This window comes from Spodoptera frugiperda, chromosome 27 (assembly GCF_023101765.2).
Source record: "Spodoptera frugiperda isolate SF20-4 chromosome 27, AGI-APGP_CSIRO_Sfru_2.0, whole genome shotgun sequence".
Lineage (NCBI taxonomy): Eukaryota > Metazoa > Arthropoda > Insecta > Lepidoptera > Noctuidae > Spodoptera > Spodoptera frugiperda.
The window spans coordinates 6343657-6368969 of NC_064238.1; the positions used below are offsets into that span (position 1 = coordinate 6343657).

The 25313-nt window shown below is 36.4% G+C and overlaps 1 protein-coding gene across 20 annotated transcripts in view; it reads right to left on the reverse strand.

Annotated features, from left to right (window-relative positions):
- The window catches only part of LOC118263928 (teneurin-a), a 330884-nt gene that overhangs the window by 226879 nt on the left and 78692 nt on the right, over positions 1-25313 (reverse strand). For all 20 annotated transcript variants that reach the window (XM_050705299.1, XM_050705300.1, XM_050705283.1 and 17 more), the window contains exons 4-6: positions 14367-14504; positions 14043-14153; positions 11658-11819 (exon numbers count right to left, since the gene is read on the reverse strand). In XM_050705299.1, coding sequence (XP_050561256.1) covers positions 11658-11819; positions 14043-14153; positions 14367-14504 — 411 coding nt within the window. The remainder of the gene's footprint in view (positions 1-11657; positions 11820-14042; positions 14154-14366; positions 14505-25313) is intronic.

A 25313-nucleotide genomic window follows, 5' to 3' on the forward strand; every position in this document is an offset into this window, starting at 1 on the left:
TACGTCCAGATTTATTAATATTTGAATTTATTATGTCGGTCATGTATTGCACAGAAACCTACATAATAAGTCCCATTATTAAGATGGGTGTGGTGTGGTGTGGTGTGGTTATCATCAATTTAATTGGAGCTAATAATATTTTTTTAATATTATGCATAATTTTACAGTTAAAGCTATATAAAATACTTTACATCATTTAGTTACCTATTTAATGTTATTATATTAATATACCCTTCTATTCACTGGTTTTATTATTATTTTCTTCAACAAATAACCTTAATAATATTACTATACTGTGCACACGTCTGGATATCTAAGTTTTGTGAGTTTTTATTGTGATCAATATGGTAGGCTTGGTCGCCATCCTTCGATTCGGCACGTGTCAGTCATAAACCTGCTTTTACTGGGACGACAACCCCGCCCTTTGGGTAAGGACATTCAGGGGGATAGCCGCAGTAAAAAAACGAACTGTTAAACACTTCGAAGCTAGGTCTTGTCAGCCTGGTAAAATATATGGCGGATAGACGTGACTAAGAAAAGTTCTATTATCAAATAGCAACCCAGCTTGATTGATGGCACTAGCCACGATTGCTAAAATAGAAAAGATTTGAACATCTTCAGTAATTGAATTCTCGTCTCAAGCAGCTGTATGTATAAATAAAGTAGTTGAAGTAGCGTTTTACAATTGAAAAAAAGATATTACTTCAAATATATAGTGGAAAAACTAGATTCAAGTGCCGGTTAAATGTAATAATATTACGTCTCTATTCGCTTCTGAAAACCTCACTTGTAGATATTAACTTGTAAAGACGTCAATATATGCTCACATGAGAGAACATTCTATTTGAATTCGTAGTTCATAAACTATATTAAACCAACCCTCAGCTATCATTTTATTTCTGACATGATAACATAATATTAAACGTAAACCTGCCTCATAAGATAACACTGAGGTACCAAGAATTTTCATCGGCGTCGTCTTGCAGCCGCCTTCGCAATATAAACGCGACGCTCACGCAATAGAGACAACACTCCACTCATACGCCGCCTGACCTTGGTTAGAAAGAAACGACAGAGATTTCACAAGCACGCCTTTAATTTCTAAAGGTTTTATTGCATTCCCCGCAAGCTCAGACGCTTAAACTTTATTGCTGTGGGATTAAAGTAATATTTGCAGCAACTAAATGATGTCGAGGCAATTTCATGATATTAAAAGCTGTCTATGTTGGAGTTCAGGTCAATAGTTTGGTGTTCCGTGATAGTTTGCGTGGTATAATCGTCGCAGAACTTTCTGTCGTTCACATTCTTGGGCAACGACGTGCGATAACAATACGTTCCTTTTCAACTATGTGCGGCGGCTAAATAGTTTGCCTCTTGTACTTCGTCACCGTAGGACGTGTTTACAGTGCAAGAACCCGACTATTGAAAGTATAAACATAACAGAACATTCTATTCACAACGTTAAATAAATTAAAAGCAGAAATACAATATTTGAGTGTACCTGTACAGTGTACAATTGCGCATTACTGCCATCGTATAAGTTTGCAATACGGCGTGACGCGAGTGCGATGCACGGTTCACGGTTGAACGAGTTGGTAAAAATTTTCAGAAAAGCGACAGATAGCTATGAAAGAAGCCCTGCGTTCGAGAGGCGGTTGAAAAGGGATCGGAAATGTGAGCTCGTTGAAGTGCATTCGCTATTGGTATCGTTTCCGGGTGTACTCGCAGCAACAAAGATACTTTTATGAACCTCACTTTGCTACATTTATTTAATAGACGATACATGCAGGTGCCGCTCCGTTCTACCGCTGATATCGGGGCTGCATTTTATAAAAGGATTTACTGCTTTGTTCAATAAATAAAATGCCACGTTCCTGTAGTCATCAAAAAACAGCGCATGTAGTGATAAATATAAATAATAACTACTTACCACGCAGTTACAAAAAATACTCTTATTTGGAGTCACGTCATGTACAAGCTAATGTATACGGAAGGGTAGTCTCGATCGATCTGCTCACACCCTCCAGATATGATTAGGAGCTAATTGAATCCCGGGGTGAGATCCGCAGTTTAGTTTTCTAATTTACGAGACTTTCCTTTGCTTTGCACAGTGAAGGGTTGAATTTAATTATCTCCACAGCGACGACCCTCAACTCAAACTCACAAAAAATGGATGAAATTGCATCTCAATTCGAGAAAAAGCTTCGTTAACCTTCCAACTCTCACTATTCTGACTTTATAATACACCGCGCACCGTAGCAGACAAGACGTAGCACCGCTACGAGAGTTCGTAGACCTTCGGATTCGTTATGGCAAATTGCTATTTGATATCCTAAAAATAAAAGATCTCTTTTACTAAGTCCTTTATATTATTTTTTAAAAGTATCCAGTGAAAGGATAACTTTTTGCTTGATTTATGTTCTTAGTAAGCGACTTTATTTGTAGCTCATTTTTCTAAAATAGAAATGTATTTACTAAACAAACTACTTCGTAGCATTGCTTTGACTGCTCTGTACATTTCGTTAGTCTTCTTGCTGGTAGTTTTATTGCGTCACTAATCGGGTGATATTTTTTGCTTGGAATTCGGTGATAATCACTTTCAAGTTGGAGTTTGTATTCAGGCGGCGCACCGCCCGCCGTCGCCCCTGTGTTGCGAATTTGATAATGAAAGGGCCCCACTTGTGTGCTGCAGAGATAATGTAAATAAGTATGCAAATTATACACCAAGTTCCATTCAAATGAACCTTTGCGGCTCTTTAAAGTTTTCCTCAAAGCTGAATCTAACAGTGTGATATATCCACTCGCGGAGCGATCCACCCTGCATTTGAATATTTTGAAATAAGGAAATGATGTACAAACAGACACGGATTCATGTCGGGAAACTTTCTCCTCGAATCGTATTTATGATGTTATGAGTTTGCAGCAACAGACAGACTGACGCACCCGATGTAGGGACGCGCGAGTAGGCAACATTATTAAAGAAGTGTAATAAAAAGTTTGTACGTGTGCAATATTGCGTAGTTCATTGGTTCCAAGACATATCGCTGGAATGTCTAAACGACTACCTAAACATGTGCATTTGAACCATGGAGAAAAATCTGTATACAACAATTAGTGTACATCAGTAACTCGGCTTCCATTTCACCCGACGTTTGGCACGGAATGTGTAAAATATTTTCGGTGTACCAAAGTGAAAGTGTGACGTGATAGCGTGTGACGCGGCGCGCGGCGGCACATCAATCATTATCCGCGGCTCGCTCCACGATACTGAAAGAAGCTCTAAAGCAACGCCACTTTGATAATGTATCACGTTTAAAACCGACTTTTAAAGTCCCTCTTTTAAGTCCCTCCCCCCCTTTATTAAGGCGAACGTGCAAACAAAATAGATTGATACCGGAACTTGATAACGCTTATTGAGTTTTATTTTTTAGAAATTTTATGAAGATAAAATACGGTAAAGACCGCAACAATGAAATTCGTATTTTATTTTTGTCAAAAAATATTTGAAGCACATTTACGGAAAATTAAAAAAAAAACGGTACAATATCCTATTTTACTGCTTTCTATGAGTATTGTAATATCTACTTAGTTAAGGACTTTCTCTGTTACATACTTTGTCTTGTCTTTTAAACTTCAAGACTATAAAAACAGGTCGTGCGCGAATGTCTAGGGCCACAATGACAACTTCTCAACTTCTACTCCAATTTTACACAAAGTTGGCAACCCTAATGTTCATCTATCCGACTCGTAAATAGCAGACACGACGAAGAATCACAAGAGCTAGACATCGAATCGGAAAGTGTTCAGTTAAAGATAACTAGAAATACAATTTATATCATGTTGCCGGTAAGTGAAGCGTTTACATGAAAGACATGTAGTGCACACTCTGCCGGCGCAGCCCTGCACTTAACTATGATACGTATTATATTTCCGATAAGTGCGATCCAATTTGTTAAGGTTCCGAGAAACGTACCCAGAAGAATGAACGATAAACTGTCATTCAGATGCGGCTCTCCGAGGAAACGAGCACATTCCAGTTCGGGAACACCATAAATTGGGTCATCAATCAATATTACTTTCGTATCTTCAATTTGTGTGTAAATTGTTTATATTACATATACATGAACAAACATTGTTCCCGATCATTGGCACCGGGAATGGGTATTGCCGTTTTGGTGAACGTCGTTCGGTTGCCACCGCCGCCTGTCGTCTCCGATATCAGCACCACTGTCCGACTATAAAGGTATACTGGCGTCGTTACTTGGTATTTTCTTAGAATCTGAGCAAGTAGCGAGCTGGGACAGCGCTCGTAATGGCCCAATATATCAAATAGGATTAAGTGTAAATGAGAGTAGCGCAACCGGCTGATACTTTGTTGTGCGACATGACCGGAATAGATAGGGAGCTATTGATTTTTGTCATTACCAGAAATAGAACAATCTTTGCCCTAAAAACTTCCAAATATATATAAATAGTCTGCCAATACCATAAAATACAAAAATATTTAACATCAGCAATATAAAAACAATCCCCTTTGCACTTCACGCCGAATTAGATGAGCGAATACGAAAACATAACAAAATGGAGTCTGCAAAGTAGCCCAAATAAATCGCATTTGTGAGCGACAGTAGGGCGCGCGGGCGCGGGTGTGTCGAGACACTACCTCCTGCCCCTACATATGCCAACATTCCTAGTTTCCACCTGAGTGACGCGCCGCACGCTCTATCAAAATATGCAATTTATTTTTGGTATTGCTTGTTATTTCACCCGCACGTTGTGATCTCTCTGGAAACATATTTCCCGAAATAAACCCGATGTTCAGTTACCAATAAACAAAATTGATAACATGAACTCGAACACTACAGTACCGAAGTAAAGGCAATAACCACAGAAGTTTGTACCATTCATTCCAGTAAAGAAATTTTCATAATAAACACTATGTTGAAGGTGTTTGTTATAAGGTTGAGTATTACAGTGTCGCAGCAGTCTGCAGTTAGTGTAACTACCACAAAGTTGGTCGTAAACACAGTCCAGCGCAGAAAGAGAAACGAGTTAGCTCGTAATGAGCTTTTTGCTGGATATTTTACACACGATTAATGTGGACGGGGTGGATCACAGTGGCGACATCTCGGATATTTCCCAGACGTCGCCGTCTACCGACACGAGTTTCTTTCTTGATTAAAACTCGGAATAATAAACGGCGAAACAATTTTGCTTCGTCGCCGCCGCCCGCCGTCCGTCCCTCTAGAACAAACTAATATTGAAGTGCGGATGAGCACCACCAAAGCTCCGGTCATTTTAAACCCTTGATGGAATTACTGTTATTAAATATTTTGACAGAACTATTTGCTAACGTTCAATAGCATCCCTTTATTATACCATCAAACCGGTTGTGATTTAGTCCTCAAAGAGTTTATTTATATTATCACGGCTAACAATATTTCACGTAATTACTTGAGGATATACTTACAATGACTATTACTCTAAAAAAATTATTTTAACAAAGATATATACGGTACCTATTTACCATGGTAACTAAAACAATGGTTACCTACATGTCTAAGTGCATATATTCATCTCGACATATGACGCCGTAGATATAGCAATCATTTTAATCGAAAACAAAATCAATTTTTCCGCCAACCCAATTCGACAAAAGTTACTATTTGAACGGTAACATCGACAAAAACTTATAACAGGTACAATGTCAATAAAATTCCAATATACAGTTAGTACAGCTAGTAGTTACAAATGTTATTAGGTACGTCGTACAAGCTCGTGCCGAAAATTGGAAAATTTAATAATTCAACGAAGTTGGAGCTCGACCTACGGTTTTACGTTTTCACTCCGGCTCGTCATTAGGGCGCATTCTGTTACTAATTTTCAAAAGTGATCAAATTTACAGATTTTAAATTTTATTCTACAAGAAACTTTTAGCATTTTGTCCAAAACCTCAATGTGGCCTGATTAGTGGCAACGGTTTCTTCCAATAGTACCTACTTGTACTTTAGTTAAAATTTCACGAACACAATATCTTTTTAATGAGGACGAATCTTTTTTGCATAAAAAATAGATGAAAGTAATTAATGACCAAAGTTCAAACTCAATGTCGTTTAGTTTATTCATAACATATAACGCCATTTACTTTCTTAAAAGATTGGCACAGATAATGTTTTCTATATTAAATTCGTATAACCTGCCGTACTCAGAGTCATTTAATGATTACCTAACCCATACATACGGCAGTAATGGTGTCATTTTAAGCATAATATGTTATTGAAATTTTGATATGAAAAAACTAACAATAATCAGAAATCAAACTCCGCTGTAATACTAATACTACATGACAAACAACACACAAAAAAGTTAAAACAAAATAAAACGAGACAACTAAATAAGACACTAGCCATGTTAACATCTGTCTATACGATTTAACAAATCGTCATCGTCACTGTCATTGATATTCTAGTCAAATATGATTGTCATGAGTCGATTTTTTCCCGTGAGGGAAAGTTTGAAATAATCCTGATCCATCGTTACACAAAACTTGTAAGTTGTTCGCGTCTCAACGGATAATCGAGTTTATACTTGGAGGTCCGCCATCAATCATTTATCCCGCTTTCTCCCGCGGACGGATCTGCACCGAGCTACGCGGAAAAACTTTAAAGTGTTCCAACTTAGTGTGACGTATCGCACACTCGCTTGTTACTTGAATAATGTCTCTCAACTATTTATAACTGTGGACTACTTCATGCGATCTCCTAATGTACGAACCTACATCTTGTTGTTACATCGTGAGTTTCGTTTTTATGACAACATGCCACGACGCGACGCGCCTTTTTCCTTATCCGCTTTTCTATAGAAAATGCCAATCAATCTTTGACATTCTATTAGGTCTAGGGATACGACAACGATATTGTTGGTTGGTTTTATTTAAACTAAAGTATCGTAACAAAGCATTTTCGAGACAAGGAAAAATATTGTTAATATTTAGGATTTTTTTAAATGGAATTGTTTGGTGTTTTCTCCACGCGTCCCCCACACGGAGAAGTAGATACAGCGTGTTTTCCTTAAAAACAAATGGTATGTTTATCACTTTAAAACATCAAAACAAAAAGGACTATAACTTTTTATCTGGCTAAAGTTAACCGCGCAAATATTATTGACGATCCAATAAATCTGGTATCAAGTCACTCGGAGTGAGGCAAATAACACAAGTAGACACGAATCTATACGGATACTGGTATGAGTGTTTTATGAGCACTCAAGTGCCTTCCGGACTGGGATGTTTAAAACTCTCGCGAGCAGGGAATCGAGAACATTCCACTCGCACTCACGACACGACAATGTCGGATTTGATCTCGAACGACGACATTTTTATGAGCGGTTAAAAGTTTATGAATATGCTTACTGCTGCAGATATTACTTACGTTGTTTATTTAAATCTCGCAGATAAATCTACTGAAACGCTTTCTTTTCCCTCCAAGCACGAACCAATGAACGTTTAAAGAAAATTTGGCCATGTTCAAATTCTGTATTTAATTCTACCATTGTTATCGTCTACTTTTCAGGTCTAGTGATTTGGGCCTCTCATTCAACAGAGGTGGACAATTTATATTATGATTCTCATTAAATACACTACGTTAGGCGAGACTCTAACCAACCTCAAGTACCTACATAGCATTAAAATGAAGCCTATTACTAAAATTAAACCTATTTTATTCACATTTTACAACAAATACTTTACCAGAAAAACAACGAAATGAGACAAAATAATGTCAACAAAGAACATTTAGAGTTATATCAATTTTACCGCAATGTTATACGAAGTAATAACATTTTTATATCACCATCAAGAAGAAGAAATAAACACGGCAACATGTAGAAAGCGGCTGCGGTATATAATGATAGCACAAGGCCTTATTACGTAAACAATAAAGCCTACAGTCATGTATTGTATTATCATGATATTGTTTACTTGCTTATTTCTATTAGTAGAATGAAACCAATAATTAGACAACAATCGAGGCCAATATCGAAGTAAACACATCGGATAGTATTACTTATTAGTAAGAACTAAATAATTTATTGTGTTATAAATACAATAAGCTAATTAACAGATATAGTAGGTATCTTGACAAAACATAATATCAAATTTCGTAAATAATCAACAATTTTCGTACACAGTCTCTATGACATTGTCTAATAATAACACACTGATTCCAATTAGCTTCAATAACAACGTATCGCATTAACAAAACAAACATTATGTACTCGGCTCTCGGTGCTCGGTACAGGTGGAAACTCATATAATTCAAGTGAGAGCATTATAATAATAGTTAAAGTCGACTGTTTTGAGTTTTAACAGCAAACACCGCTTCTGGGAAGCTCTAACAATACGGCATCGTAAAAATTAAATTACAGCGAATCTCCGAGGAGGTTTCAATTTCCAAGCAAGAATCCAGACTCGAGATTCCGGCTCCTCTTACGAAATAATATTGCATCCACAAATACTCCTTTTCCTTATTACTTTTCGTCTCATACCACACTACAATGTTAAATCAAATGAATTAGCGATCCTAACTAATAAGAACGTCGGGTTGAATCAGAACGACAACGTGGAATTATAGAGCACCTGGAATTACTTTTAGCGGCGTAAATAGAAATGTTAATTTGAGACTGTAAAAAGTATCGCAGGAACGTAGCGCGACAGCAAATTAGAGGGAATGGAATATAGTTTACTTTAAGTTAAACTTATTACGGTCCTCGAGAAACAAGCAGTGGGAGGCTCGGCCGGCGCGCGGGTCAAGTGCCCAATTTGTCACCCGCGCAAACTTCCGACTACTTCGGCCCCGGCCTGTTCGATTCCATTAAACTTTCGAGACCTTTTGAAGCTATTTTCTTGTTTGAATCAAGATTTGCCTAATTCATTTCGGTGTCTACCTACTTGAACGACTTCGACGTTGGCTTAACGTTTGTAAATATGTCACTCACAGAAGGTGTCGTTATTAGAGTTGAAGGAGTCATCCCTTGAGGAGTCCTCCATGGGTGATAGTGTCCTAACTTAAGTGGGAGTACGAAATCCAAATGAAAGTCTCCGGGGCGCTTACAATGCGCTATCATAAAAATTAAATTACGGTAAGAGTTTCTGTGTAAGTGCGCGCCATTTCAGAAGGCGGGTTAGGCGCGGGCGAAGGAGCCCCGCCACATCAAAGCGACTCATCCTGCGCCCGGCTCTCTCACAAATCAAATTTACCAGCTTTCTTTCTTTCTTCTTTCGTCACGGCACTGACACTTAGTATTTGACCCATGGTTGGTTACGTACAAACCTGACTCTATAAAATGTTAAAGGACAATGAAAGGTGGTCTCAGTAAGCCAAAAAATTCATTACAATGTTGCAAAAGCTTCGAAGCTAATGAAAACGAAAAGTATAAACAAGGGGAAAGATGAGAAGAGGAAGTTTACCGCGCCGGGGGTTCTGTACTATCTAAAGACTTTGTTTGGGTAAACAATTAGTCTTTTCCCAACATTTTTGTGCCATTTACTGTGCTACGAAGTGGCTTCTATTTTAAGTTAACGGGATTAAGTATTTCTATGAACAACTTGAGTCTTTTTAATGTTGAAAGTCGATTCATAGAAATATGAATGGTTAAAAAAGTTTCTAGGAAAAAGCATTATTAAAATTTTTCATTATGTGAAAAATGGAGACAAAATAAAATGAAATTATTCATAAATCCATGTTCATTTTCCTGTAGAACCCTAAGCCCGTCGAAGTGAGAAGTAAAAGAAATTAAAGTCCAAGTTGTTTACGTATACAGACCGGGGGCGCGGGCGCCTGGGGCATAGATCAAGTGGCTAATTTGTCAGAAAGGCAACTTGGTGGCACCGGCGCGGTCTAGTGCGGCCGATGCGATTCGATTAAACTTCAGCCAAAGTACCAACACAAGAACAAGGCCTACTTAACGCGCTTCTACATTTACGGCGGAAACTTAATTAGCCAACTCCGCAGACTCCGCACCGATGTGTATGCTGTAAATGTTCCACAGTATTATGGTACTTCGCATTATGTCTTTAGAAGTCAAATTACCAAAACATGTTAGTATTAATATGCCAAAAATGAATTTTGTCAAACATGTGAATATATCTAACATTTACTATAAACAGTTAAGTCTTATTTTGAAATATCAAGAAACTTCTTCCTAACTCAAAATCGCTCCACTATTAAATTTTACCACATTTTATAGAACCCTTATCTTGAAACTTAGATTAAAGGAAAGTTTGTACACCAAGTTTGTTTTCCTACGTAGTGCATATCTATGGCTGGGGATCAAATTGCATAGGTACGTACTTTATATTACTGCATAGTTTGTTTTGAATCTTTCAATATTATTTATTGCCTTTTCGACAAGTTCGTGAAGGAGTGTTAAAAAAACATTCTCGCTCTCTAATCAAGATATTAAAAGCAAGCTTTAAATTTAGATTAAGATAAAGTTATGTATTTTTAAGAAACGCGCACTCGAATAGTCACTTGAAAAGCCTTAAAGTTATTGAAATTAAATGAAAATTTAAATAACGAAAATACTATTAATGTAAATACTGGTAAGTTATAGAGATTCTTTTAAAATTGATATTGAAATGATCCGAACGTCGTCACTTCATATTATAATGCCCGTCTGCCCTTGTTTCGCCTTTGGCTTATTTAAAAAATGAACATCAGTCACTATCACAACTTTTACTATTTGTCATGTCCTTTGTTGAATATAGAAGACAAAAGAAAATTCAAATCAAATTTAACCATTCACTAAGCACTGACACTTTTTGAAAGTCAATTTTACCAAGTGTAGTATAACCTCGCTCAAACATCGAACCTTTGATTCCCTGAAGGGTTAAGATACCTAGGTTCTTATACGTAAACACTACCCACTTCTTCTGGAAATCTTTTGGAAAATAATGAGAGTGACGCTATAATATCAATGGTCTACCTCGTTGGTCGAGGTTGAATTCGATTTTCAAAATCGAGCTAAGTATTATTAGGATTTTTTCAAAATGAAAAAGATATGTGCACCTTTCTCTATCCTTTCGAGGATTAAAAAGCATTGTTATTGTATATCAAGAGAGAGTCCATTTCCAACGTAAACGCCTACAAATGAAATGTGTTTAATAAAAAAGTGTATTTTTTTTGTTTGTTTCGGATTGCGACATGTGTTGTGCTCGTCACCTGTTCAGAAATAAATGCGTTTTCAATTTATTTTTTCCATTCACTGCAATGTTACTTAAATACGAATACGTAGGTGCAGGTCTTTTGTTTTTTTTTTATTTATAGAGCCCTCTAGAATGTCACTTATTTACGCAAAATTATAAAAAAGCTGTTGGTTATTTTAAACAGTAGTTTACATAATGTAAAATACAATGTGAAAGGTAATATGAGCACCGTATCAAGATAAAAATTTATCCTAAATTAAGTCTTTGACTACTGAACGCAATAGAAAACTGTTGAACGCAAATCCTCCGCTAACGTCGGTCACCGGTGACCACTACGGCGTTCAATGTGTTAATTGAAGAATATTAGAATATAATCACACTATAAGTATCTCCCTATATAAATCCAAAGCACAAATTTAATAATTTTATTTGTAACTTAGTATTCTAAACTTACCTTCAGACAGGTACAGTCGATCAGGCTCGGCCGGTTGCTCGCAAGGGCGATGGCGCAGGGTGACATGCAAGCTTGGACCTCTCGGAGGGACTTCGGGAGGAGCCGGCTCCGGAGGAGATTCACACTCCCGTTCACTCGCTTGGCCACCATTGCCTGAGGATGCTGGTCCAAAATAAAGGTAAATTTTAGTTTCATTTACACATTCAATTATCAAATTAAGATAAATGAGAATGATGATACCTTTAGTGGTACGAAAATAAATTTTGTACACATATAGAATATAAAAAAGTATGTCATCTATACAGTCGTCCACTTTAAGGGACATTTTACTTCCTAATCACCAAATATTTCGTTCACAATGAACACGAAATTGTTTGACTACAATTGTCTATTTAGGTACTTACTTTTGTTATGGATAAACAAACTATTATGAGAAAAAACAACATTCTTTACTCCATTCTAAACATACTTGTATACAATAAATCAATCGTAAACGCACACTTAATTAGATTATAACATTACAATGTTCGTCTCGCAAAACATGAATACAATTCACTTCGTTCATTGTGCTCCCACGTGCCAGTCACATGCGTTGGAGCAACTATGCTTGGCATCCTTATCAAAGGCATGCACCCACCTCCATAATACCTTCATAATAGGTACTACAGAATACCTAAGTACACATTGCTACAACTCAAGCTATTCAAACCAGTATAAATTGACCGTTGAATGTGTAGAAAGATTATTCAAAGCGAGATCAAGATAAATTGGTTTTGTGTAGCTCGATGTGTAGTTGTGTGTACAATAACTAAACTGGAATCCGACACAACATGTATAGCATGCCTTACATTTCGCGACGCTATTATTATTGTTAATGCTTACAAACGTCATTACATTCCTTGAGTGCAAGTATGCACGGTATAATCTATTAATTAATCAGGGTGCAGTTATTGATGCACTTGTCAAGGGTTCATTTTAGTAGTCGTCTCGGAAAATTGTAAACAAAAAACGTTGTATTGACGTAATTTATCTAAGAGATTTTTTGCGATTTTGAGTTATATTCGTCATTTGTTGGAGATAAATTCGGTGATTCCGAATATGTAAATAAATTAATATCGCAAAAAAATGTCGCTTACATCAATAATAATTATCCTTTCAACCATGAAAAATGCTTATTTAATTAATTTTGAAAATATTTTGTCACATTTAATTTTTTTCTGCCAGTAAGTAGTACAAATACTAAAATAATTCTACTATACTAATGCCACTATATAAATACTCAAGCTGCTTATATCGGTCGATAATTATTTCCTTTAAACAACTCGGTGTGCTGTTATTTTAATTGGTTATTCAGATTCTCAGTATCTACTTAGCGTGAAATGTATTCATCGGGAATACATTTCAACTTTATTGACGGGAAATTATAGTATTACCAACCGACACATTCCCAGAACTGTAGTGTATTACCAAATTATTAATTTGTATCGTCACGGCTTTTATCCCCGAAGGGATAAGCAGAGGTGCACATTATGACACGTAATACCAATGTACAAAGTACACCCACTTTTCACAATTTGTGTTACCAGACTCCGTGCTACTACTTTAAAATTTTCGGAAAATCGAAAAAAGCACAGCAATATTTTGCCCGACCCGAAAAAAGAACCCGAGACCCCTTGTCCGGCAATCACACTTGCAACTCGAAGCAATATTCAATTCAACGAGGCAGCCAAATTATTAATGTATGATAAAATACTAATTAAAACACAAACCCTACATCTACTCAGGAAACACTTGGTTCTTTAAATCACTCAACAAATTTTAGTTCGTTATAAAGTTCCGGCTCTAAATAAACACGAAGCCGTACTCTATTTCCACTTCTAGATTTCGATTAACAACTGATAATGGACCGGGAGTTAGGCGGAGGAACTCTTCGATTGCTAAGAGTACAACAACTGTAATTGGGGTAATCTATTTGGGTTCTTGAGCAAATACCACAGGTAGGTTGGTAGCCAGCCAATTTACTTTGCTTTAGAACACTTTCTTGTTAAAACTTACGATGTTCGATGAATAAAATGTGTTTGTAAAGTGGTATTTATTGTTACAGTTATTGGTTCTGGCTTTGATCCAATACACGCTGTCGAAAGTAAGCGCGTGTTGGTAGGCTTTGGTGCAGACTACGTAATATCGCTACGGGCACGCTACGCGCTACGACATTGGCGTAGCATCTACAATGCTACGCGGCCTTGGCAATATGTTTGTGGCGTAGGCTCCCGTTATCTCCCGCATCTCAAACCAGTATAAGATTTTAAGTAAGGTTTTTGCCAGTATTTGTTATTGTTGCGATCATCAGATAAATGAATACATATTATTTTAATTTCATATTACCATTGTTCAGGCAGAGTCGTGCATTGCGCGCGTTGTTTTCGTGAGGAAAGTCGTCAGCACGTCGTCGACGTTGCAGAGTACCACCAGGCTCAGCACTGAATATCTCCTCACCTATGTAGAAAATCGGCACGATTAATTTATACAAATTTAAGGGACACAAACAAACTTAATACTATATTTCCACTGGATCAACCAATGGTAAGCGGGCATTGCCGCTATAATTCGCAATACCGTACATACCTACGAACCTATTTAAAAAATATTTTGCTGTTTAGGTCGAACTAACAATTGCTTGTAGTTGTTATTACTACGACTTAATATTACCTTTAGAGTTCCTGTTTCTTCTATAGAACCGCCTATTGGTGCTTTCATGAGGGAACGGAGAAGACTGCCGCTGTGGACTGCTGGCATACCGAGGCAGCTCCTCACCTCCTTCAGAACCGTAAATTCGACGCTGTTCATCTGAAACAAATAGTTTTAAGTAGGAAAGGTCTTAGAATATATTAAGGAGAAAGAATGAAATGAAATTATATTGTGATGATTTGTCTATACGTGCAGTTATTTGTAATTACATAATTAATTACAACTTAACATGAAAGTAAGAGTCGTACTAAGTATAGTGAAAACAAAATGGACTATATTATGTAAAATTGTGTTGTCTAAATTCCATTCTTTTATTTCTATATATTCATTATTCTACCTTTAAACCATTTATCAATCAAATTCACTTTATTACTGCAACTAAAAATAATATTCACAATAAAAAAGCAATATATTAATATTCAAATCGTAACTACAAACAAGATTAACACCACATTTTTTACTTGTAAAAGTTGGCCAACTCTCGGCGTTCCAGTTATGTTATGACTAAGTAATAATTTTCAACACTTTATACAAATAGGTCAGTATAAAAGTTAAGGGCGGAAAGTTTGGAATTTATGAGGCGGTTTGTTTGGGTAGGTAATTCTAAACAATAACAAACAAAATGTATACGTTGCCTGAGGTTGTACGGCGCGAGTCGGCCCGCGGCGAATCGAACCCGCTCTACTACTTCGCCAAACAATCGTACATTATGAGTAAATGTGCAGAAGGCGTACTTAATGTTAGTTAACTTCTACCTGGGTGAGCGTCTGTTATTTGTACCTGTGTAATAATTACAAAGTTTACTAGAAGCATCTTGTTTGTACTTCAGTTACTGCCTTCTCCTACAAAATCAGAACTCTACAATAAACTTCTTTGTAATCCTACATAACATAAGATAATTAAATCTAATCTCACTTTTAAACTACTTATACCTCATCTACATGAAAGTATATAGGTACATAGGTACAAAGGAACTTTCATATACTTTTATACATACATAAGTATGATACATAAAATAACTTTTCCAGCATAAGTGTGTACATATCTAATTATTTATGTTGACTTGCAGTAGATGTTCTGTTCTGATCGCAATGTGGCTGTCAGGCTCGGCACCGGTCTGCTCAAATAATCCCTCTCCACGTCGCAAAAACATGGATGCATGGAAAAACATCACATTTCTGCAGGACGCGGAACTAATACTATAGATACGTTATGTTATTTGCAAACTTGTTTTCGTGGTATTTCGAACGAAACGCCCAACGGTGTATGATCGGATCAGACCATTTTGATTTTTTGTTTCAGATACGAAGGTATATGTTTAAGAACCAAAATAAAAGAATGATTGCATACTCAGTAGTCGATGTCAACCCAATTCAATTGTCCATACTCTAAGTCGAGAAAAAGACTTCATAAATGTTTCCAGTAAACCAAATTCGAGCAAAATTCGGAACTTCACAATAAAGTTCCCAAAACGATGAACAAAACCGCGAAAATATAATAACTAAGCGCCTTCAAAGAAAATTTCTAAGTAAACTTGTAACTACACCGTGCCTATGTTGTTACGAATGAGTATAAAAGAAAGTTGCCGAGCGAAAGAAAATGAATTAAAAATACTCGTTCAGATTGGTAAGTTTCGCAATACTTTGGAAATTTTTTGGCAACGTTAACACAGCTCTCCGTAACGAAACGTGAATAAATTGAAAATAAGCAGAGAGACGCGGTCATTTGTAACTTTAGGGAAAGCATTTTAATATTTTTTGAAAGTCGACGATGAATTGAGAACAGCCATAACGGAGGTACAAAAAGTTGAAACGTAATTCAGTAAGTCAGCCAGATTGAGAGGCTTACATAAAATCCTTTGTTTACCTGTTAAGTATGCACACAAAAACTAAATACAACAATTCCTAGCTGAAATAATGCTAAAGGGTTTGGATGTAACGTTTAATGAAAGTTAAGTCGGCACGGTGTGTAGCCAACGGCTGTATGAAACTAAACACCTTGTTTTAGTTTACTCAACGATTCTACAAACTCAATTAGCATTACAATCTCTGAGTCACTTTAGGCGAAATGAAATTATGTAGGAAATAAACGCGGTTTAGTGGATGCGCCTAACATGAATATTTTCCGGGTAACGTTTCCTATTCCGCGGTGTTTATATCGGTATAATTTGTTACGGTTTATGGTTATGATATATTAAAGTGTCTGTCTAGGGACAACGACCAGGTACCGAGGTTCGGGTTTACCGGTATTAAGCCTAAAGTCAGTTGGTTTCGTATTCGAGCTAGAGTTTCCGATTCAGCTAAATTTCCGAAGCGAGTGTGAGAATTGTGCGCTCGTGGAAGCTAGGCTTAATGATGGCAGTGTACGAACGGAATCGCTTACAAAATGGGTACTGATACGCGATTGAATAGTGATTATCTTTGTAATGGATTTATCATATGTAATCGTATTCAACCTGAATAATAGAGCTATTCAAAGGTGCTTCGATATAATCTTTAACTTACAATACAAAAATGGATTGATTTTGAAAGGGTGGCCATTAAAAGATATCGTAATAATAATGAACATCATTCATCATTCTCATCAATAATTTAGATAACAGTTTACTAGGTAACAATAACATTATAATATGTATTTTTCTTACCTTACATCAAATACTGAAATTAACAAACAAAATTGAACCACTTTCCAAGCCGGTCCAAGGTTAAGCCCTGCGATATAACACTAACCTAAATATCTAAATATTCAAAACAAAGTGAGTCTTTATTAGCATCACTACTAAAATAAATTATTTTACCTTATGAATATTCAAATAAATGTTTCGGGTAATACTAAATAATATTCATAGTTTTAAGCACCAACCCGAACTTGAATGGCTGCGTAAAAATATGTAACGTAGTTACAAAATCTAACCTTGTTCTACTAAACGAGCTTAACCCAAATATGTTGTAAAAAGATTCAATAATGTACAACATTACCTAAGCTAGAAATCCCAATACTAGTTCTAATATAATATAATAATTTATCATACAATTTTTACTCTGAAATTAAATGCTTTATTCAAGTGAAACCAAATCAAGCACAGGAAGCGTTTTTACTTTACGACATATTTTACCTCAGAACGCAGACAATATTTGGCAAGTTCGAATGTTTTTTTCTTATAAATATCATGGATCGCATAAATATTTAAACATTAGACATCCACAATCTACTATCAACTCTATTTATACCGTTATAAAGTTGAGATCCAAATATCAAAATTTCTGGTTCAGAGACGCGAAGCTTCCCTTTAGTAAACAACTCAAGATTGAATATGAAAATTTAATCGACTAATTTAATCGAAGAGAGATACCATGTAGGCGTCGACGGCTGAGTTATTAAACGTCTCCGCGTAGGCATTCAGTCTGTAAATGTGAATAATAAAATGTTGGTACTTCTATATCTTCCTTAGATATTATGCAGATAGGTATTTATGTACTTCTGTGAATAACTTTAAACACTACACAGCCAAGCTTGCTTATACTTATTCTCTTTCAATATTCTGCCAGTCATTTAAAATTGCGGTCTATCTGATAACTAAAGGAATGAAAGAGATATTTTATTCGCGAGGTCTAGAATTATTCAAGCTGGGACCTCCGAGCAGCGTTCATTTGTAAGCCGCCGAAGTTTGACAAGTTAGGTTGCATTTAAATGCTGCCGGTAGAAGATTCAACACCAAGCCGCACTCGAAATTAGCATTTTTCAAAGTCGTGCCAGCCTGATGGCTGCGCATTTTCGCCAGACTCGTTCCTATAATGCATGCACGCATTGCTTTTTACGAAATCTTGGCGAACATTTCCGGATAAACTTGGACAAATATAAAAGTTTTCGCATTACACCAAGCACTTGTGATAACATTAACAAATAGAAGTAGCCTTGAAGAAACCCGGGCGCACTGGAGCTGACGTGAACTGCATAAATAAAGGGAAATCCCGCCGCTATGAAATTCATATTTAAAAAATGTTAGCTGAGTAATAGTCTTCTTTGGGGAAAAATAATAGATTCCTTTACTCCTGCGATGAAAATGACCTGAATTAAATTTTCACATTCAATCGTCGCTGTTTGCCCCTGAGAGTGATCGCGGGCCGCCGCCGCATCGCCCCCGTCCCGCGCACGTCCCGCTACCGTCTGTCGGTTCTCATCATACCTATTTTTGTTTTTCGGCAATATAATCGCAGACAAAATTATACATTACGTTTGGAAGAGTTATGGCTATACCACAAGGAATACTCTATCTAACTCTATTAGACATCTCGTGATGTATGTGTAACCTTTGATGTGAAAGTAGGTAAGTACACGTTTTCAGTTAATATATTAGTTTAAGGTGGTACACACATGTTTTAAAATTTACAAAGGCTTCTATCAACGAATCATTCAGCTATTCAGAACAACACTTCTACTAAAATTAACGAAAATATTGAACTAAGTAAATCATTTTGAAATAAAGGAGATTCGAATCTAAACATGACAAGTTATCATTAAAACTACAGGTTGAACAAATACTTGGCTTGTGTAAATGTAAATGGATGTGATATAACTATGATTCTAGTCTTCATTAATTCAATTCAGTTTATACTAAGTTAATAAATCCGTCTGGTTTGGGATCACTTAAATTAGTGTAGGTATTTAATCAAGCAATCGACAAATTAATCTGAAACCCAAGTTTCAGTAACTTCATCTGTTTACATATCGCGGGAATGTTGTCTAGATTATTTAACTTAGCCATTACGTCGAGCCAGATAAAATATTAGATCGTACTGAAACCACTTAGAGCTATTTCCCCGGGATTGCGTGATAGCAACACTTAATTTACAAGCTCCATTTAATTTGAACTATTTTGAGGCTCAGGCAGGAATTTAAATATCTGCAGATAAGGAGCTCACGCGAATTGTTCGCTGCCGCCGCGCCGCCGCGCCGCGCGCTCCAACGACTGAGCGCTTCACTTAAATTACGAGATTAACGAATTAATGCTACACAAATTTCACGTTTTTACTCTTATTTTTTCTATTAACCCTTTACTTAAAACAAGCACTTCAGTTCAAGCATTTAATGTGTTTTTTATTCGTAAAAAAGTATATTAAATCTCATCTGTACACAGACACAAACATTCTCATAATTTTATATACTTTAGTGAGCACAAACTAACCATATACCTAATTAAAATATATCCGACACCCCATTTCGGGAAATTGCGTACGGTACCCAATATTACCCGCTTATCTCAAATAGCGCTCTAGTCCTCGTAAAATGTAAATATCTACACATGTAATAAAAGTGTACGTTTGTGCGTGCGTAAAAAGTAAAATTGCTTCGACAAGTTTAGAGAACGGACTAATAACACTGAATAAAAACAAAATCAAATACTATGTAAACTAATTTAATCGATTTGGCGTGAAAGACTAAAAACCTTCGACAAGTAATATTACGCAATGAATAAATTAGTCAAAAAGATAATCTCATATAGATATCAAGGGTGAAAACTAGTTACAAAAATGAATGTGGGGCCCATGTAAAATATTTTTTGAAATAGAACGTGGGGACGGGAGCAAAGTGCAGAGATTAGACACAGGGACCATCAATTACGCGTAATCCGAGGCACGTGCGAGCCGCTCATCGCATCGCAAACCAATGGGGATTATTGAAATTTTCTATACCCACAAGCAACGAACACGTTCACACACTCTGTAGGCTTATGAATGAAAACGAGATAAGAAATTATGCAAAGGTTTGCACTTGTACCGTGCAATTACGATTTGGAATGAATAAACATAATATATGCTAATATGAAAGCTTTACATATCATGCCATAAATATGGATCAAGTATACCCTGTTTTTATTATCAAGAAGTGGATAAAGGTTTTGAAACTTTTTCACTAGTTTTATTTAGTTCACCTAACAGGGATTGACTGGATACAAATCTAGTTTCGAAATAAAAACAACGCTTTATATGAACGAATTCAATCAATTCTCCAGTTTAGTAGTACACAATTGGGATTAATAAAAAAAATTAACAATTGTTAACGTTCGCATAAATTATAGCTAGATATGTGACGGCCTTAAATCTTTTAAAAAAAGAAATTGTAAACTGTTTTGTGTACCTATGTAATTCATCAATATAATAAAAAAACTAAATTTATGACTATAATAAAATTACAAGCTACAAAGAGCATAATTTACTCAACACAAACAAGTAATCATTTCAGATCTACATATGGCAATACCCATCACAATTTCACACGTATTTTGCGCATGTGACCGGTACTTCAATTAATCTAGCTGCAGATTGGATTGGGTGCGATATTTGGACGCCTCCAGCACCTTTGATGTGTCGTTTCCATCTCGACACAGCCTCTAAATCTCAGACTCAAACGTAACAGTCCAGTTGACTAGAATGAGACGTAGGTGATAATCTGTGATTGGTCGTCAAGGGTTTATTGGCTGTTGGTAATAAATAATATGTCCTGAAGTCATTTCATTGATAGAAAATACAAATAATGTTACATGTAAAAAAATTGGTATATCTTTTGATATTTATTTTTCAATCTTAATGCCACTTTATAATGTTGAAAAATTCGAAATAGAAAGTTAAAATTTAGCGAATAGGACGATCATTGCTGAAATCTAAATCTAATGTCATTTTAGAAAAATTCAAAGTAAAATGTTCCAAATTCGTCATATCGAAATTTTAAAATTCGTTAAACCTATGAATTGAGGATATAGGATTCAATTAAAAATATAACAATGATGTTGATACATTTTAACGTAATTTCCCTATGAATAAGATTACATACACCGGTAGTAAGTTTGTTATTTCAACAGTAACCACAATGTTTAACACAGTATACACTACACGTATTCCATGTCCTTCAAAAACCTCGAGTAGAAATACAGACACATTATATAACATCCTGGACACACATACCTACATAGATAAGTATTAAGTAGCTTCACGCTATCTAACTAGGTGACAACTAACGGGACACTAGTTTTGTCATACTAAGTCCGCTACACCTACTTACAGTGAGTACTGCAAGTATATTTAACTTAGTAGTTTCCTGTGTCTTAGGTGCAAAGTATGCCACAGGGTATTATGCAACGTTGTGCTTGTTATTCCCATGGGGTAAGCAGAAGTGTGCAGTTACATGGCATTTTTCTTCAGTGTATGTTGATTCTAGCAATGGTAATAATTATCACACTTTTGTAAACTTACTACATTTGTAAAGAAATTATCAATAAGGTTTAGTAAGAATTTGACAAGGCGTAGCTGGTACCCATTGTCAAATTATTTCATTTGTTCTCTCTCATACTAGCATGCCACACAGGACGTTTCGCAGATACTATATTGCCTCTGACTAGGTTTAACTAACACACAAAGCCACAAGAGCAGAGGCGAGACAATCAGATCGTTTGCATCCAGAAACTCAGTATCTTCCTGCTAACTTAATTTAGTTCAATAACATAACTTGAATGGTAATTAAATATGTAGCATAGCAAATCCATCCGCCTGTCCGCTAAGCAATCTTGTAAAATATTCAATCAACCTTGTTGGGTAACTAAACAGAATAACCAATTAGATAGCTACTCCTCGCCTAATATTCATTACTTACACTATAGATAACTATCTATATTATTGTACTGTAACTAAGACTATTGTTAGTTCGCGGCGTGACACAATTGTGATGAAAACGCTAATTAGGCTGACTGCGCATTCTGACGTCGATTCGATTACATATGTTATATGTGCAGGTGCACGTCGCGCGCGGCTCAGGATGCGATCAGACTTACATGCTTAGCTATGCATGCGTAAGCACGCCGTCGGAAGTCGAGACGATGTCGTCGTGTGTCCCCACCCTAACACTGTATTTCTGCAATCGATGAGACTTTTCCGTCGCAAAGACTCGCTCCCCTTCACTAGTCTACGACATCCGACATCCATAAATGCATGTATTGTTCAACTTTAAAACAATAATTTCTATGCAATCCTGTCGTCGTTGCTTCAAACAAATCGAAATAAGAAAGTTAGTTTATTTCAATATCAAAGACTCACATTTACAAAAGCTTTTCACTTTCACTGCTTTGTTCGCGCATTATACCTAATAATGCAATCGTGTGCTTTGTTATAAAATAAAACATTACCTGTAATTAACTGTTGGATAAAATATCCACAATTCCACACATATTGCTTAACTTAATGAAGGTATATCAGTTAACAAGTAAACGAAGTAACTTTAACGTGAAACGTGAGAATCTCATTAATATAATGATCGAGTTCGCAAATAAAACATAATACAATGTTAATGACCCGTTAAAGTTACTTACCTGTTCCCGCCAACCTTGCGGTTTCATGGAGTCAACTACGAGTTTTCTGGTAAAGAGGGTAAATGAGCTTGTCTATGGCGCCCTCTCGTGACCTCCCGGCGAACAAAACGACAAAGAGAAGTACGGCAACATTTACAGAGAAAATGGCCGTGGGGCAGTCAGGGCGACCCTCCACCCTTTGTTTCCTTAGAGCGGCTCGCCGCGCCGCTCGCCGCCCAACTTGCCGAACCTTCCAACGAAATATGTACATAGCGATTTGTGGCCTTTGTCCTAACATATTAATGCGAATTCCAAAACGTATATTTATTAACTTTCGGGAGGCCCACGCGTAAGTAGGTATTTAAATTTACAACGAAAATTCCTGCTTTAACTGCGTTGTTTATGTTTTACATATGTTATGCCAACTTTGTCGTCAGCTATTCGTACATATTACATACATAATTTAATAAAAGTTGTTGAAGAATGCTCGGTTTTTTGCGAGAGCATCCGTTGTCTGCGGAGGGCGGCCGAGGCACGGCAGCGCAACGAGCGAGACGCACACCGCAGGAATTTCTAAATCTTCATAAGATAATGGATCGCTCCGCGAAAGAAAAGGACCTCTCCGGCTTGGAACTTTGTTGAATTCCTGACTCGTAATTAATAAAATTACTTTTTGGGAGCTTTCCTCGACTTCAAAGAATTTTAGCATAAAAGAAAAAGTTAAGTAGATGAATTATTTTTGAATGATAAAGGGAATAATTTTGGATATTTATACACTTAGGAGTTGAGTTATTCTGAGGATTTTCATCATCGTTTTGAATATTATAAACTGACGCCTCGAAGCTTTGTTTCATAAAAAATCAAAGCAAATGCCCCAATATTCGCGCATTTTATCCCCCCAAAATTGTTGCAATGCGGACACACGTATAAATTATTAGCAGTAGTCTTAAAGAAAGCTCAAGTCTGCTCTCAAGGGTAAATTGCATTTAGCGAAGACTATCAAGAAAGTATTTACCCTGCAATTGAACTCTACGAGATTTATAGGATTTCTCTCGACGCATATTCTCGAGAGCGCTTTTCTTTTAATTTCTTATTCTTCGTATGTTTGCTTGGTGCTTCAACTGTGCAAATATTGGTCTTCACTATAAAACATATTTTATTATCATTGCTATTAAATTGAATTGTGGAGTTCTGCGAATGCTCGTATATTAGTATAGTGGTGATAACAAACAAATAGTTTATATAACATTTATCTGTAGTGCATTGAAGAGATTAGTTGAGGACTGTATCTTCAAAGTAGATTTGGGTAAGGGTCACTTCAAAGGGAATAAAGTGTTAATTCGTAGCGAACATCAGTCGATTGTATTTGTCGAAGGTCGTAGTTATCTGCGACCGGTGTGACGATAAGAGCCCGCATGGCGTATGATAGTCGTGGAGTCACGCGACAAGCGCACAGTCGTGGCTGTCGTCAGTCGCAGTGCAACGACTGCTAGTTTAATTCGTGAAGCCACATAAATCCCTGTTTGATGAGGGTGGCGCGCTTTCATTAGATACGGACTCGGTGCTCCGCGGCAATCGCTGTTGATGATAGCGAGTCATTGTCTCTTGTTACGTCAATCCGTAGCTCATGTGTGTTTTATCGTCTGTAATTTGATTGTCGGGGATCAAGTGCAGTTAGTTCTAAGGTCTTACACTAATGTTTGAAACTAAAACTGAAAACGGGGTTTTTTATGTTACTGACAGATGTATGCTTTTTGTATTTTATTTAAAGTTATACAAATTACCAGACAACCTCAAATGACTCATTTAACCTTCTCGGCATGTCCTTGAAAAGCAACAGTACATTACACGAGGCAAGTCGTAACCAAATAATAACTCCAACACATCATCATGTGACACATGAAAAAGGCTTTTAAAGTAATCAATCAATTGGTTAGGTTGGTTCACTATGTTTATGGCGTGGTTCCGCTCATACGACGTGTCAATATGGTGTGCCACCTCCCGTACAAAGCCACCTGTCACGAAGCGAACATTTATCACAATTCTACCGAATTTCCTTTAAGCTTACAAAGATATCGGCTTCCATGTAACTGTGTGGGCGGATCGTGTTATCAACGAAAATATTCCATCACATTGTTCGACGTATCATATAGATAGATCTTTGTAAATCAAATCCACACCCCACAAAGTGACTGTTACATACAATAGACCAGAATGCATGTAAAAAGGTTTTTTTACTTAACCAATAACACTGATTTTCACTTATCATTCAGGTATGATTGCATGACTTTGATTTTCTATTTACTAAGTTAATCTGATGTTATACATATTTAAATAAAAATAAATATTTCACTCATTTATTTTAAATTAAGTTTTCTGTCGCCTGACTTACGATGTCAGAAACTTTAATCTTATTAAAGTAACCTAACATTAGGTCATCCAACAAATATGGGCCCATATATGGCCCATGCTCAACAACCAAGACCGTTTGCGATTAATAAGAATGCTGAAATATATACAAGCCCAAAACAGCTTTTCTACCAAATTCATATCTGTAAAACACAAATTTA